General features: G+C 39.3%; 1 protein-coding gene and 1 pseudogene across 1 annotated transcript in view; both read left to right on the forward strand.

Moving 5' to 3' along the window:
• The first annotated feature begins 1,004 nt into the window (after positions 1 to 1,004).
• Positions 1,005 to 3,133, forward strand: LOC148865472 (RING-H2 finger protein ATL46 pseudogene; annotated as a pseudogene).
• Positions 3,013 to 16,984, forward strand: part of CKI1 (Signal transduction histidine kinase) — a 28,181-nt gene continuing 14,209 nt past the window's right edge. The window contains exons 1-8 of the mRNA XM_088976391.1: positions 3,013 to 3,033; positions 3,986 to 4,031; positions 4,597 to 4,701; positions 4,847 to 5,043; positions 5,150 to 5,836; positions 8,723 to 9,098; positions 9,569 to 10,143; positions 10,441 to 11,577. Coding sequence (XP_088832517.1) covers positions 3,013 to 3,033; positions 3,986 to 4,031; positions 4,597 to 4,701; positions 4,847 to 5,043; positions 5,150 to 5,836; positions 8,723 to 9,098; positions 9,569 to 10,143; positions 10,441 to 11,577 — 3,144 coding nt within the window. The remainder of the gene's footprint in view (positions 3,034 to 3,985; positions 4,032 to 4,596; positions 4,702 to 4,846; positions 5,044 to 5,149; positions 5,837 to 8,722; positions 9,099 to 9,568; positions 10,144 to 10,440; positions 11,578 to 16,984) is intronic.

Raw genomic sequence — 16,984 nt, forward strand, 5'->3', positions numbered from 1 at the left:
TCAAGTAATCCAAACAGAGGAAGCCAACTGATGCCCAGGACAGCATCGTTTTTTGAGTGTCGGGGTCCAGCTCGACCCCGGAGTCCTGGATGGCGCCCCTCCAACAAGTAGGGAAGGGCCACCCCTTAGGGTAGTGGACCAAAAACTAATCCCGCTTCTAGGCGGGAATTTTATTTGGAAGCTCATATAAGAGCTTGTAGCCATGACGGGGAGAGTAGTAGAGACACCTCTTCGGTGGAGCCCTGGGAGTGGCTTCTTTATACAAAGGATAGCAGAAAAAATGTCGAGGTTCAAGGGAAGACAATATTCACAACACAAGGATATAGTCCCAACCATGTTCTGAACGGCATTGGGATGAAGTTGATCGATGGTGATGTTAAAGTGGTTTAGCACCTCCACTATCAAGGGGTGCAGGGGGAGACGCAAGCTAGCCTCGAGCTGCTCCTGGTAGATAACTATCTCATTGGGACCATGCTCCCACGGAAAGTTACCGGTGGGAAGGCAGTAGATGAGGTCCCTGGGAAGGTGGAAATAGCTAATTAGAGACCTAAGTCTCCCCTCTGTCATGGAGGAAGGGCCGAAAGTATTGGGCTCCTTTCCCCGGGAAGTGGAGGCTCCGTCACCGGAGGTCTTCCGGGCCCCTGGGGCCTGTTCCCAAGCTCCCCTCGCGCTCGAGGGAGCACCATTATCCTGGTCACCGCCCCGATGGCGAGTGTGGTACAGGTACCCAGACATGATTGATAGTAATCGAGACTCACCGAAAGGGACGGGATGAAGTGAACTGAGGAACTCGAGTAGACTTGACAGATGCGCGACCTCAGAATCCGAAGATAGCAAGATGGCGTGAAGGAAAATGAGACCCAAAGGGCCCTTCTATTTATAGCCCCCACGCCTCTGAATCAATGACCTAGATTAAGGCGGATCCAAAGGTTTGCAGGTGTGCTGACCGCACGCCTTCTGAAAACTGAAAAGCGATTGGCTGCACGTCTCCCATGATTGAGGTAATGACGGCTGCACGACATCCGGAGTTAAGAGCCACTACAACATGTTTTCGGAATTCGAAAAGTCAGAAAATCTCCTGATTCCCGCGAACGCATTTAATGTGAGTAGTCAATCAAGTTTGAATTTCGGTCAAATCAGTCCATCATACTTCATGAACTCCTTGCGCTAAGGCAACACTCTCAGCTCAAAGAGTGGAGGGCAAATGATGGAGGATGATTTGGCTCGACCTACGAAATGATGACACATGGACTTGACTCAGCACGAGCGACAACTCAACATCATAGCCTGGTAACAGCTAAGTAACGAGCCTATAAAGCAGCTTGCTATATCATAGCTCGTTGAAGAAGGAGCTCGCTACAACACGACCTCTAGGTTCCCCGAGCTACCCAAAGGGGATATTTTGAGGCTACTTTAGCTCGCGAGCTAGGGAAACCAGCTCGCTCAAGCCCCTAAGCAGATAAGTCATTCCAGAGACCAATTCTAATAAGGGTAACCCTGAAGTATTCCTAAGCTCGTTACAAAGTTGCTCGCAAGTGAGCAGCGCGAGCATTTCTCAGTAAGCTTCTATTTGACGGACTGTACCAATCAGACTGTGCCACGTCCCTTGACTGACGGCGCAGTCCCTGTCCTTTTGACAGTCTGCACCCACGTCTCTCAGCAGGCGGAGGTGTGCCTGCCCTTTGGAGACGTGTCGCTCATCCGAGCAAGGAGTACGTCGCAACGACCACTTGTGTAGCCCTGGCAGGTAATGACTGTGGCAGGGGCCCAGTGGCGGTTACGCCCGATCTGACAAGAATGCCCCTATAAAAGCCCTTTGAGGCAGAAGGGAAAAGGGACTCAGAGACTTTTGAATATTTCCGTACCCTTGTACTTGAAGATTGAATCTATATTTGCTCGCGAGCTAATCTCTCGAGCACAGTGAAAAAGCGCAACTTACATAGCTTTCGCACTCTTCTTTTCTCCTTCCTTAGCGTTCTGACTTAAGCATCGGAGTATTCCCATCGGGTATATCCCCGGGAATCCTTCTTTTCATCTTCTCAGGTGCTGTCCGTTGCCAACAAGGAGCCAGTCAGCAGCCAGCTAGGAGTGCCCGGATTGCGCATCATCAACACTCTTCGTTCATCGGCCATTGGAAGGAAGCTCTAAGTTGGGTTTAGCGGCCATTGGAAGGATTCTTAGAGGCTCCTTGCGTTCAACAACAGTTGAGGGCCCCATTTGTTCATCGGTCTCCTTCATTCCCAAGTTCCGATCATTGGAGGCCCCCTCCGTTTACAGTTGGAAGGAAGCTCGAAGCTAGGATTAGCGGCCGTTGGTCTTTTGACCCACCCACCTTCTCTCGCTCCTATTTCTGCTTCCCCTTCATCTTCATTCTCATCTCTTTATAATAACAATAATTACCAGAAAGAATCAACTCCATCATCATCTAGCAGTGGAATCAGCCTTGCTGTTCTTCCTATTATAGTTATTCTAGCCATTATTTTCTTCATCTCCGGCCTGCTCTACCTGCTTGTCAGATTCCTAATAAAGCAACAATCTTCCTCTTTGACATCTCAGTCTAACAGATACCCGAAAATTTCTGGCTCTGATGCTCTCCAAAGGCAATTGCAACAGCTCTTCCATCTACATCACTCTGGTCTAGATCAAGCTTTCATGGATGCTGTTCCTGTTTTCCACTACAAAGAGATAATGGGTTTGAAAGAGCCATTTGACTGTGCAATTTGCCTATGTGAATTTTCAGAGCAAGACAAACTGAGGTTGCTTCCTATGTGTAGTCATGCTTTTCATATTAATTGTATAGACACTTGGCTCCTGTCAAATTCAACATGCCCTCTCTGTAGAGGGACGCTTTACAGCCCTAGCCTTGCCGTTGAGAATCCGGTTTTTGATTTTGACGATTTAAGGGAGGATAGCGGGGTGTCCCGACGATGAAGAGGATGGGTTTGCTTTAGTCAGAAACCATTGGAAATGGAGGAAATTCTTACTTAGGCCTCTTTGAACAAGCCAATCCTGATGGATTTTTTGACTTGGAAGGTCAGTTTGATGAAGAAATGCAATTGGAAGGAATAAGAGATGCCCTTCATAACAGTGGAATGTTTTCCATGGAGGAATTAGAGGAAGGGGAGATACCGGGCTTATGAAAATTTGGAATTTGTTGCCTCAAGGCAACAAGAAACCAGATGCTGTACCAAGCATCACTGTTGAATTAAAAAAATGGTGGCCCGGAGCGATCATTGGTGCCGGAGAGGGATGTGGAAGAGGGTAAAAAAAGTCTGGTTTGAAAAGAAAAAAAAACATCAAAGGAGGGTTTAATGAAAAAACCAAAGCCCTAGATAAAAAATGAGGGTTAGAGCTTACCTGATGACCGGAGTGATCACCGGTGCCGGAGATGGGGGCGAAGATTCGAGCTCGGGCAGAGAACAGGGCTCCAATTTGAGCTTGGGGGGAATATGGGAAAAGCTTGCAGAGTCGCAAACTAAAGCCCTTTTGAATGAGTTTTGCAACTAACGGGCAGGGTTAACGTCCGTTTATTTAGCGTCGCACGCAGGAACACTCCACCGCGTACGATTGGACAAGTGTCTCGCACGTCATGTGGGGTGAAGCGCGGTGGGGCGGTGATGTGAACTCGGTGGAGTTTCCCGTAAAACTAATTCGTTTTCTGAGGTGGACCTGCCCATAAAAACCCCCATTTAAACCCAAAAAATCCTGTACATTAGAAGGGGAGCTGCTGGTCCGCTGCAACCTATTGTTTGAAAATCAAATAAACTGTTTGAAGTTAACTGCAATTCACTATTGTTCCATTGTTCTTCGCCATTGTGAACTGCCATATAGACGCCATTGTCAACCGCTATTTAGCTTTCCTAGTTTCTACTTTACTGTTTTTACTTTTTAGTGTTTCTCCCGAGAAGAGCAGGCAAGAGAGAGAGAGAGAGAGAGAGAGAGAGAGAGAGAGAGCTTGTCATTCTGTTTTTTTCCATCTTGGTAGCGGAAGAGGAAGCTGTGGTTGCGCTTGGATCCCAGGCTATTGTTAGGTAAGTTGTTTCTTTCGTTTTGCTGGAATTCCTGGTCTTTTACATTCGATCAGACCTCATGACTTCCCCATCTCTGTTCGTTGATAGAGTTAGACCTTAGTATTGACTTCCCCATCTCTGTTCGTTGATAGAGTCAGACCTCACTTTTTCTTCATCCCTTATTATACTATGTCTTGAGTTTCTAGTCAGGTTACCCCTTTAGAGTTCCCAATCTACATCCTCACTTTTTCTTCATTGCTGTTTTTTGTCAAAGTTATCATGTGATTGTTAGTGAAATTGAAGTCTTACCGTTTCCTTTTTGTTTGATGATTGAGTATGCTTTGCTAGTTGATATGCACTATTATATAATGAAGTTTGATTTCTCTTTCTAATGTTAAAGTTTATTCTTGAATATTCATTTCCTAGATGATGCCCAAGTAGGTGGATAGACACCCTTGTGTTGTACAACCTTGGCTTTGTCTCTTGATATTATGATTTTACCTTGTGTTAGCAATCTGCCCTCTTTTTCATTTTTAGTTCTTTTATAAATCTGTTACCTAATTTTTATCTTTAAATAGAAACACAGGATCAGAAGTGCATAATTTAGCCATTGACTCGGCCATAATCAAAAGTTTCAATGAAGCTCAGTCCTTCAATGGTGTTGCGGCCTGTTTGTTTATTCATTGCTCTGGTAATTCTTTTATAACATTATGATGAAATTTATTGTCTATGAATTTTGTTATATATGACAAAATAACTAACCTGAAGTTGTACATTCTATCAAATTGACATGAAGGGATTGGTGGTGTTGCTAATTCCTAATTTAGTTATCACAGCTTGGTATATTACAACTAGTCGGATTGAGCACACTGTTAAATTGATTTCAATTGCTGCCCATAACCAATCACGCTTGAGCATTGAAACAAGAGGAAAATTATTACTTCCACTAAATTCATCAGCTGTGGATGTAGCAAGAGTTTTAAGTTCCTATCTTAATGGGAGTGAATTGTCATTCTCTACAGTAGAGACTAAGGTTAGTATGTATCTACTAATACTATTATTAAATGAAGTTACTTCCCATAACCAAACTTCTATGCAACTAATAAAATGCAGTTATTGCATTTCTTGGTCTGTTGCAGGTGGCTCCACATTTGTTTTTGATATTTTTGGCAGTTCCAGATTTGACACAAATTTCATATATTGGAGTGGATGGCATCTTATTCTCATATTACAAGCACCACAATCAAACTCTTGTAGTGTATTCTAATACCTCTTCGCTTGGGTCTACTCAAAATGCCACTATTGTGCATCATTGGTATACACAACTAGTAGATCACGAGACTGGGAAACGAGTTGGACAAGCACTTACTTTGAACTATGTGGCTATTGTAAATGAAGCATGGTTTCAAGAAGCCCTGAATAGAAAAAATGGATATGCTTCATTAAGGACAGCATGGATTGAAGCTAAAGATCTCTTGTTCCTTCACACAGTTTCTATAAATGGAAAAGGGGTGATCTCTCTTGGGTTTCCAGCAATTGCTTTAAGAACTTTGTTTTCTGATATATATCTTTTTGGTGGGTACTTATACGTGGCTACGAGAGATGGGAAAGTTCTTACACAGACCGGGCCTCCAAATACTAACATAATATTTGATAATAAGATGGTCTCAATCCAAATAATGAAACCAAATAGTGATTTGGTGGGTTGGGTTTTTAACATCTCATGTGAACCTCAAAATTGCACTTTACAAGCTTTTGATGTGAATGTTTGGGGATTGAAGTATACGTTATATTGTGGCCTTCTTGAACTTGGTGGAGTTCAATTGGTATGTTATGATTACTTATTACCAATAAATTTATCCTGTTGCTTTTCTTTTTTAACTAAAAATAAATTTGTTTATGTTTAAATGAACATTAGGTTGTTAATTGTTAGTTTAAAGAAGCATCCCCCAAGATATAATGTAATTTATATGAACATCCTACTTTCATTTAAAGAGGTATCCCCCAATGTACAATGTATAATTTTTAGCTTCGCAACTTATGATTTTAATGCCATAAGTTTTTATGAAAAAGTAAACCAACACTTTCATTTTCTAATTTATTTTGATAGGTATCTAGGCACATTTTGTTGATTTATATAAAAGAATATGGATTTTCAAATATTTGACAGCCTCAACTACCCCAACCAATTCATAGTTGTGTATACAATCTTAGGGGTCCACATCCCTTGATGTAACTCCCCCTCCCAAAAAAAAGTTGGTTTCTGTTTACCTTTGTTTAGCTAGAGTGTTTTCCATTCTTTTTTTTTTGGTCTTGGTGTCCATACTATTTGAACCCTTAGTTCTGATATTAAATGCTTTATCTCCCTTTACATGTCTATACATCCATAGTCCCCCTTTTTTGTGTGTGATCCAGCCTACCACTATATGACACTCCAACCATTAGTCGATATAATTGATGTAGGATGGGGTAGGGGTCCTACTGATTTAACATTAGTGATGGGCTTTGTAGGGGTGATGGAAGGGCTTTAAGTGATTAGGAATGAAGAATGTGGATGGAAAAGCAAGTAGATAGCTTGCAGAGAAATTAAAAGAGAGAGAACTTTTGCTGTTGGGGTAAACAACAATGAGAAAGGTCAAGACACAGGTGGAGAGAGGAAAAAAAGAAAGAAAAAAGTTTCTGGGAACAACCAGAACTTTTCTTCAAATCAATTCCAATTACAATGATCCTATTTATTGACTCAACTTATAAGTTATGAACATGGATGTACCTTTACAGGCTCCAATTTTGACTAAGAAGCTTACCCATAAGTCATAACAACTTCTACTTGCTTTGAAACTAAGACAGATCCGTAGGTAACCTAAGGCTGTGTTTGGTTTGACGGAAAAAGTAGGGAAAGGAAGGGAAAGGTAGGGACACCTTTACAAACCTTGTATGAGGTTTTCCCACCTTTCCCTTCCTTTCCCTACCTTTTCCTTCAAACCAAATATAGCCTAAAGAAACACTTCAATAAGGACTAATTCCTCAAACAACTCTTAACAACTCATTATTGATCTCACTAAGAGTAACTGGCTTTATAGACACCAGAAATTGCTAAAAATAGTGAACTATGGGTTTACTAAAAGTGATAATTATGAGACTTGCTGTAACTAGTAAGTCTGAAAAATTACCATAAATAGTAAATAGTAGCTTTGCTCTCGATGATTCTCCTTTGCCCACAGGTTTTGAGAACAATTTTTTTGGTAATAAAAATAAATTTATTAAAGCAAAAATGAAAGTACAATAAAGGTGACCAACAGTAGGGGCAACCGAACAATGGGATTTTTTTTTTTAAATCGATCCGATCATTCGGTTTTTGTAAAATCCTTAACCGAAACCGAACCAAAATCAATCAATTAACCGGTTGATTGGTTCGGTTCTTTGGTTTTTCAGTTTTTCTATCTATTTGCTGCTTTAAAAAAATGCTTAGTTATTGGTTCATAGATAATGAAAAAAGAACAAAAAGCAACATCCAAATGCCCAATATGGTAGATTTTCAAAAAAGAGAAAAAGGGAATTAACTCCATGTGAGTGGAATTGGCAACATTATGGTGAATCAACACTGACGATAACGGAGAATTGATATGCAATTTGATTTCATCAAATTGATATAATAACGGATAAAACCTAAAATCATGTTTGATGTAGTACAGACACATGTTAACCAATATCATCAAATCGATATGCAATTTGATAGCCTTATTTGGGTTAAGCCCTTGTATATGTAACAGGTAGACACTACTTAGACTGCTTATTGAGCTTTCTGAATGACCCAGGTATCTTCCAAGAGAAAAATCAGTTTGGGAGTGCAAATAGGCCTCACATCTTCTCATTAGCTTCTTTCATGGGGCAAATAATAAAAACCCTTGATGTATGTCCACAATAAACCCTTATTTGTGGGTAAGTTTTATATTAAAAATCGAAAACTTTGAATGGATACCATTAGTTGGGGAAACTAACAATACAAGATGGGGTATAGGGCTGGTGTTAATTTTGAAACTGAACATGTGGTCAATGTGGAGGCCTAGTGGGTCTTCTACTTGGAGGATGGTTTGTATCATCTCCCTCCATGGGGCTGAAATATTGTAGGTCTTGTATTGGCCCTTAAGTTTTATTTTGTTTTGCAGTGCAGATGAAGTAAAATTAAAATCAGGAGCAAAAGTGATCTAGAGTTTGCATTCTAATTCATTTGTGTGCAATTGAAACTGTAATGCAAACAATTGAAGCATAAAGGGCAAAATAATCAGGAGAATCAATAACCATAATAGTTAATTGAATGGACAAATATGTCATTGAAAAATAAGGTTGCAACTGATTACCTCTTACTGATTTATGTTTTGGAGTTTTATTCACTTAACATCAGCCTTCCATGTTCACTATTGTAACTTAGTTTTTGAGATATTTACTGTTGTAACATACCAAATTTAAGGTGGTTTATCTTCTCTTATTATCATTGTTCCTTAGTTTGTGAGATCCTTTATTCTCTTAGTCACAGAATGAAATAAAGGAGAAGAAAAAGACACCAAAGTATGGATACCATTAAAAAAAGAAAACAAAGAGTGGATGGCTCAATTTCCATACTACTATTAATTCATTTTAGATTAAGGCTACAACTTCAAACCATTGAATGTAACTCAACAATTTTACTGTAGTTGCTATAATTTGTTTTGTAGGTTTATGTGTATAGCTTTCCTCAGAAGGGATTACTTGACCTTATTCATGGGGACAACAAGCTATCATTTTTGTTGTTGTTAGTGATGCTCGCTTCTGTTGTCCTCTCCATTGTTTTTTTCGTTCTATTCATTGTTAGAGCCGCAAGAAGAGAGATTTTCCTATGTGGAGCTCTAATAAAACAAATGGAGGCTACTCAGCAAGCAGAGAGGAAAAGTATGAACAAGAGCCTTGCTTTTGCTAGAGCTAACCATGATGTTCGTAATTCTCTTTCTGCAATTACTACTTCAATTGAGCTCTGTTGTCATGAGGTTGCCCCTGATTCTGATTTAAAGAGGAATTTGATACAAATGGATGCAAATGCAATGGATCTTTTACGTAAGCTTATATGTTTCTGATCTTGCTCTTCCATTTTTACATTTTATATTAAATTAACGGCCAAAATAATGCAATAGATAAGTTGGTTTTGATCATTTGTTCATTGATTTCAGTTTACAAAATCTTATAGGTTGTGCCATAAACTGAGATTTATGAAATGGAATTTCATATATCTTATTTAAGAGCAATTTAGATAATTCTTTTACTATAGTTACATGTTTTAATGATAGATGGGTTAAATGCCATGCATTTATAGTAGATTACATTGATTTCTTTTTGCATAAGGTAGAGTATGTGAAGAATTCTACAATTATCATCTTCAAGGTTCATTAAATGCAAATAATTCAGCTTTCAATTATGTCTTCAATATACAACATTTTTTCTTATACACTTGTATCTAGATTGTGAATTTATGTTGTTTTCATTGATTAATTATATATGTTTATGTTTGCTGAAAATTTTTGTTTCAGGGATATTAGATTCTGTTCTCGATACAAGTAAAATTGAAGTTGGAAAGATGCAACTTGAGGAAGAAGAATTCAATTTGGCAAAACTCCTAGAGGATGTAGTTGATTTGTTTTATCCCATTGGTGTGAAGAAAGGAATAGATGTTATATTGGATTCTTATGATGGTTCTCTTTTCAAATTTTCTCTTGTTAAGGGTGACCGTGGGAAACTCAGGCAGATACTATGTAATTTACTTAGCAATGCTGTGAAGTTTACATCAGAGGGCCATGTTTCAGTTCGGGCTTGGGCTAAGAAACCAAGCCTAGAGAATTGCATACTTGCTTCTAAACGTGGTGGTTATTGGAGTTGCTTCTCAAGACTAATTTACAAGAGTAATAAAGCATATGATAAATTGGGTTCACTTCATCCAGTCCAACAAAATCCAAATTTTACAGAATTTGTATTTGAGGTAGATGACACTGGTAAAGGAATTCCAAAAGAGAAGCAAGAATCTGTATTTGAGAATTTTGTTCAGGTCAAGGAAACTGATCTTGGACAAGAAGGCATAGGACTAGGACTTGGTATAGTTCAATCATTGGTAAGTAGGACGATAGGTGCTTCTGACTTTGTATTTACATGGATATTATATTAAAGTTGGTCATGGATATAATTTATTGTTACTCTTAGAATGGCATAAGACCCTTTGGCCATTGAGATACCTTTATGAAATGATGCAATAATTTTGTATGAATTGCAGCATTTGAAGTATATTTACTTTCTTGGCATTTTGGATGCCTAAGACTAAAATGTTGACTCAACCTAGTGGCTCTCTATCTGTGATCTTCAAATAGTGTTTTTATTCATATTTCTTCTATAACTTAAGATTATGTTGCAGGTACGTCTTATGGGTGGAGAGATAGTAATTGAAAATAAGGGGATTGGTGAAAAAGGCACTTGCTTTAAATTTTACATTTTTCTTGCTACAAGTGGGACCACAACTGTTCCTGTTGTACAAGAGGAAGATACTAAATTACAAGTTGATCACTTAAATGATTCATATCAGTTGGGGTATAATATTTGGAACCAAAGTCTCAGGTCAGAAGGTTCTCATGTTGTGCTCCTAATTCAAGGTGATGAAAGGAGACGGATCTCACAAAAGTTGATGGAGAGCCTAGGCATTAAAGTATCGGTTTTAAGTCGATGGGAACATCTATCACCTACCCTTCAGAGGATGAAGAACAAGTTGCACCTTATCCATTACAGTTCGTCAGGGAAATCTGAATTGGGTTCGCTTAGTGATAGCTTGGGCAATTCACCATCATATAATCCTAATGTCGGAGTAAGAGATGGGTGTGCAAGTATCAAAGATGGATCTGACTACATTCTGCCTCTCCACATAAGAGCAAGTTTTAGAAGTGCTTTAAATTTCCTACTGATTGTGATTGATGTTAGTGCTGGACCTTTTTTGGATATGCGTTCAGTTGTGGCTAACTTTAATAGAGAGCTCTATAATCATACTCAATGTATGGTTGTTTGGTTAAACAAATCAATTACTTGTGACCCTGATTTGAGAAGCATCAAAGAAAACATGCTAGCTTCATATGAGCAAATTGTATCCCAGCCTTTTCATGGGTCGAGTTTATACCGAGTACTAAGTCTGCTACCAGAATTTGGTGGTACAATCCAATTTCATTTACCCAAACCAAGGAGGGAAGCCACATTAGAAGTCACACAACCATCTAGAGATCCCAGTCTATCTCCAGAGCAGATTTATGCAGAAACCAATTGTGGAGTTTTGCAACAGCACCACAAGAAGCCCTTGAGTGGAAAGAACATATTGATTGTTGAAGATAGTGCAGTATTGCGCAGGCTGAATTCATCCCTTATTTCTCGTCTAGGTGCTGTTGTTGAATTTTGTGAGAATGGGGAAGAAGCAGTTGACCGAGTTTTTGAGGCTCTAAGTAAAACTTATCAAAGAGAGCAAGGGCCTTCTGTAGTTCTTCCTTATGATTATATTTTCATGGACTGTGAGGTAAAGTGTAATTTTCCCTTTATTTTTTAATGGATTATTAAAGAATTCATGATATGACTGATCATTTGTTAAATGCAAACTCATTGTGGTTTATCTTATGGGTATAAGTATGATTTTTTTCATTAATAGAATTTCATAAGGAATGATGGAAGAAAGATACCATCTTAGGTCATAACAAGATGTCCAAATAAATAACTCCTTCACCTCCCCATAAAAAGACTAAGGGGCCTTCTGATAATGGCTGAAGTGTCTAAACTGAATGATTTATTACTTTGTCTTTTAGTGGATAAAATAATTTAATAAAAAAACATTTGAGTTTTATATTAATCAATCCAACTTCAGTTTCAGCTATTAGGAGCTTACAACCACCTTAATAAATTTATCCACTTGAACACAAAGCATTAAGTCATTCTGTTCAGCCATTTCATCTGTTATCAGATGGTCCCTAACTTCTCTCAAACAAGACTATCACAAACATTACAAACAAAAACTCAGAATACGACCACACATCTTTAGAAAAAACACAAATCACTCCATAAAATCTTTAGACCTCCTTTAACATTTTTCCAACACATTATTTATCAAAAGAATACATTTTTCCAACACAGCCAACTCTTAAAATTTCTACAATTCATTCTCTACACTCTATTGTTACCTCTTCTAATCACCCCCTGTATAGTTCTGTTATAGTCGACTAAAGAGGGGTATTTTAGTCTTTTCCATCTAAGTTTTGTATTAGTTATATGCCTCCTACATATGCAGGGGCATTTCTGTCTTTGTACACTTTTTTTTGTCAAACCTAAATACATGGTCAACTGGGTTAGACTCTTTGTCTCTTCAGTTCGGCAGTATTCTTCTTCTTCTTCTTCTCTCTTTCTATTTTCTCAGTTCGACTGAATAACACTATCATGGTATCAGAGTGCCAATGATAGAAGTTGATTACAGCTTTCTATCAATCTCCTCTCTTCCCTTCTTTTATTTTCGTTTTTTTTTCTGCTGTGAGAAATCAGGGGTAGAAGACTGGGCGAAACCCAGATTTCTGCGGCAACTTCTAGGGTTTCAGTGGACTGCTGTCAACAGTAGAACAGTTTGAGTGAACAGAGAAAAAAAAAACTTTTTTTTTTTTTTTTTTTTTTTCGTGTGGACTACTGTCACCATGTGTGACAGCTGTGGTGGTTGAGTAGGTGCAGTCATGGTAGTCTGAACCCTCTAATGAGCAGTTTCAAGAGGGATTCTATGTGGTTTTAAATCTGCCTGTTCTCAGTACAGTGGTGTTTGAAGTGGCTGAATGTATGCTAGGGCAAGTTTGTGGTGATTACAAGTGTGCTGGTGTGGTAGTTGAAGAACGGTAGTGCAGTGGTTGGAACTTTTTTGTGTGTGATGGGCAGAACCAACTTCGTAGACTGAAATGGCATCGATGGGTGATGCGAATGGTGACCAGAAATCGAGTGTGATAATCTCCTCTGTTTTTTGTGAAGAGATAGGATATCCATTACATGGACGCCCAAAGATTGTGGAATAAGGGGGCGAATTTCAAAAATTTTTCTCTCCATTCAATTGGGAATCGAATTCCCTATTTGGAAAATCATATTTTCAAGGATAATTTTTGAACCATAAACTGAACCAGATCTGAACCAAAAGGAGTAGGGAAGGATAATACTTGATACAGAGAAGTAGTATCTCCCAATGGAGGCGTTCACACCCAAGGAAGGATCCAAAATCTACTCCCACTGAAAATGGCGCAATGCAGGGTGAAGCAGAATCAACAGTGTTCTTTCAAAAGAACTTAACCATTCGCAAGAATCAACTGGGTGGCTTGTGAATACAACTCCAATCAATCTTTTCTCCAAAAGATTGGTATCAAGATCGAATCTTGATTTCTCCCAAGAACTGGAGATCGAACTGCTGAGGGCGGCGGTTGCAGGAAGGAGGCGGCAAGAGAGTATTTGTAGGGTGCAGAATTCTCTCTTCTAATAATCTCAGCATTGAAGACAAGGATCTGTGGATTGCATGTCTAAAGGCTGCCGCCCCCTCCTCCTTTTATAATCTCAAAGGGATCAGCTCCTAATCCCATTAGGAGTTGCTAACCCAAATCATATTTGGATTAGAAGTCCCTTTAACTGATAAGAGATAACCCTTATCTTATCTGCAGATGAGATCAAAAATCTCCTAATCTGATTAGGAGGCTTCCAGATTTAAATCTTATTTAGATCTTGGACTCTCAAAGTGGATAGGGTCTGGGCCCAATCCTATCAATTGATCCATCTCAAAATTCGCCTCTTTAAGTGACTAAACAAATCAGCCCAGTTCGAATGGGCTTAAGGCCCATTTAAGGTTATGTATTCACTTAGCCTTCCAAATTGCTGCCTAGTTGGGCTTTCTTGTATGGCGTGGGACCTAAGCATTGATCTACACATCAGTCACATGGGTTCGGCCCAACCTTTGTTACAAGGCCTGGCCGAATACACTGCTAAAGATAGTGCACACCCTGAAAACCCATCAGATGGGCTTTATGGGCCCAACACTTACCCTAAGTGGTCTCTGAAGGGATAGGAAATCCATCACATGGACGCCCAAGATTGCGGAATAAAGGGGGCGACTTTCAAAAATTTTTCTTTTCTCTTCAACTGGGAATCGAATTCCCTATTTAGAAAATCATATTTTCAAGGATCATTCCTGAACCATAAACTGAACCAGATCTGAACTAAAAGAGGAGAGAGAGATAATACCTGATACAGATAAATAATATCTCTCAATAGAGGAGTTCACGCCCAAGGTAGAAACCAAAATCTGCTCCCACTAAAGATGGCGCAGTGCAAGGTGGAGCAGAATCAGTAGTGTCCTTCCTAAGAACTTGATTCTTCCTAAGAATCACATAGATGGCTAGTGAATACAACTCTTACCAATCTTTTCTCCAAAAGATTGGAATCAAGATCCAATATTGATATCTCCCAAACAATGGAGATCGAACTGCTATAGGCGGCGGTTGCAAAAAGGAGGCGGCTAGAGAGAATTTGCAGGGTGCAAAATTCTCTCCTCTGTGATCTCAACTCTAAAGACTAGACTTGTGTCTGTTGGATGTTGTGTCTAAAAGCTGCCGCCCTCTGTTCCTTTTATACACTTAAAGGGATCAGCTCCTAATCCCATTAGGAGTTGCTAACACAAATCATATATGGATTAGAAGTCCCTTTAAGATAAGGGATAATCCTTATCTTTATCTGTAGATTAGATCAACCAGCTCCTAATCTAATTAGGAAGTTTCCAAATCTAAATATCATTTAGATCTTGGATTCTCTGAGTGGATGGGGTGTGGGCCCAATCCTATCAGCTGATTTTATCTCAGAATTTGCCCCTTAAAGACTAATCAAATTAGCCCAGTTCAAAATGGGCTTAAGGCCCATTTAGGGTTATGTATTCATTAAGCCTTCCAAATTGCTGCCCAGTTGGGCTTCCTTGTATGGCGTGGGACCCAAGCATTGATCTACACATCAGCCACATGGGTTCGGCCCAGCCTTTGTTACAAGGCCTGGTCGAATACACTGTTAAAGACAGTGAACCCCCTGAAACCCATCGAATGGGCTCTATGGGCCCAACATTTACCCTAAGTGGTCCCTGGGCCAAACCACTTTGTAACACCTAGGGATTGTGGGCAGATGCAAGATTAGCCCATCAGGTATTATCCTCAATGTTCTTACACTTAACCTCTCAGCCCTTAATGATCATACACTGCCCGACAAGAGAGGACCTCTCCCTCGGCAGCAAGGAACAGTGTTGCAATCTCCACTTATATGGATCCCGGGAATTAAAACCTTTTGCAAATCATTTCGAAACCATAATTTATATACTTTTATTTCATATAAAATATATTTTGCAAAGCAAATTTCAACGATTGAAATCAGCTGCTGGCAGTCTTGGTTTCCATCAGTGAGAGCATCCCCGATCATTACCTTTGTCCGACAAAGGGGCTGATCCTGTCACTATGATTACCCACTCAGATGAATTCTCAGACTGTCCCAACATACCCAGGTTTTGACCTCGCTAAGGATCTCACTGATTGGTACATCAAAGACAGTTCAATCCGACACCTAATGCAGTATCATAATCGAGTCTAGGGGTCAGGTGTAATTTTCCAGTTTTGCCCATCAATCTCCAAGGTCTAGGGAAATACTGGAAATCTGGTCCAGTTCAAGGATTCAATTAATCTCACACTGTATGTGCGTAGGGTCTCACCTTGGTAGCTGAGACAAGCCACCCCAACCGACTTGGTGGCACCACAGTGTCAGCCTTGTCAGGATAGGTCTCCCCAGACCGACCCACTGGCTGTGAACATTCTAAACTAACACGAGTCTCAATAAGTGTCCAGTTTAAGGGTAATACACAGAAACAAACCAAGGGAACATGAATCAAATATGCATTTTTATTCATTTACAATAAATTCATAAAGTACATCATTTTGATTGAAGCTAAGGGCATACAAAACTGTCTAACAGTCCCTGGGCCAAAGCACCTTGTAACACCTAGGGACTGTGTCCAGATGCAAGATTAGCCCATAAGGTATTATCCTCAATGGTCTTACACTTAATCTCTCAGCCCATAATGATTATACACTCCTCGACAAGAGATGACCTTTCCCTCGACTACAAAGAACAATGTTGCATTTTCTGCTTATATGGATCTTGGGAATTAAAACCTTTTGCAAACCTTTTAGAAACCATAATATATATATATATATATATATATATATATATATATATATAAATATATATTATATTTCATATAAAATATATTTTGCAAAACAAATCTCAACGATTGAAATCGGTTGTCGGTAGTTTTTGTTTTCATTAGTGAGAGTGCATCCTCGATCATTACCTTTGTTCGACAAAGGGGTTGATCTTGTCACTATGATCACCCACTCTGATGAATTCTCGGATTGTCTTAACAGACCTAGGTTTTGACCCCCGCTAAGGATATCGCTGATTGGTATATCAAAGACAACCCAATCCGACACATAGTGTAGTATCATAATCGAGTTTAGGAGTCAGGTGTAATTTTTCAATTTTGTCCATCAATCTCCAAAGTCTAGGGCAATACTGAAAATCTGGTCCAGTTCAAAGATTCAATTAATCCTATACTGTATGTGCCTAGGGTCTCACCCCGGTAGCTGAGACAGGTCACCCCAACCGACTTGGTGGCACCATAGTATCAGATTTGTCAGGATTGGTCTCCCTAGACCGACCCACTGGTTGTGAACATTATAAACTAACACGAGTCTTATTAAGTATACAGTTTAAGGATATTACACAGAAACGTACCAATGGAACATGAATCAAATATGCACTTTTATTTATTTACAATAAACTTATAAAATACATTATTTTGATTGAATTTAAGGACATACAAAACTGTC

The sequence above is a fragment of the Nelumbo lutea genome, chromosome 3 (assembly GCF_056320005.1).
Source record: "Nelumbo lutea isolate HS-2025 chromosome 3, American lotus-T2T, whole genome shotgun sequence".
In the NCBI taxonomy this organism is placed as follows: domain Eukaryota; kingdom Viridiplantae; phylum Streptophyta; class Magnoliopsida; order Proteales; family Nelumbonaceae; genus Nelumbo; species Nelumbo lutea.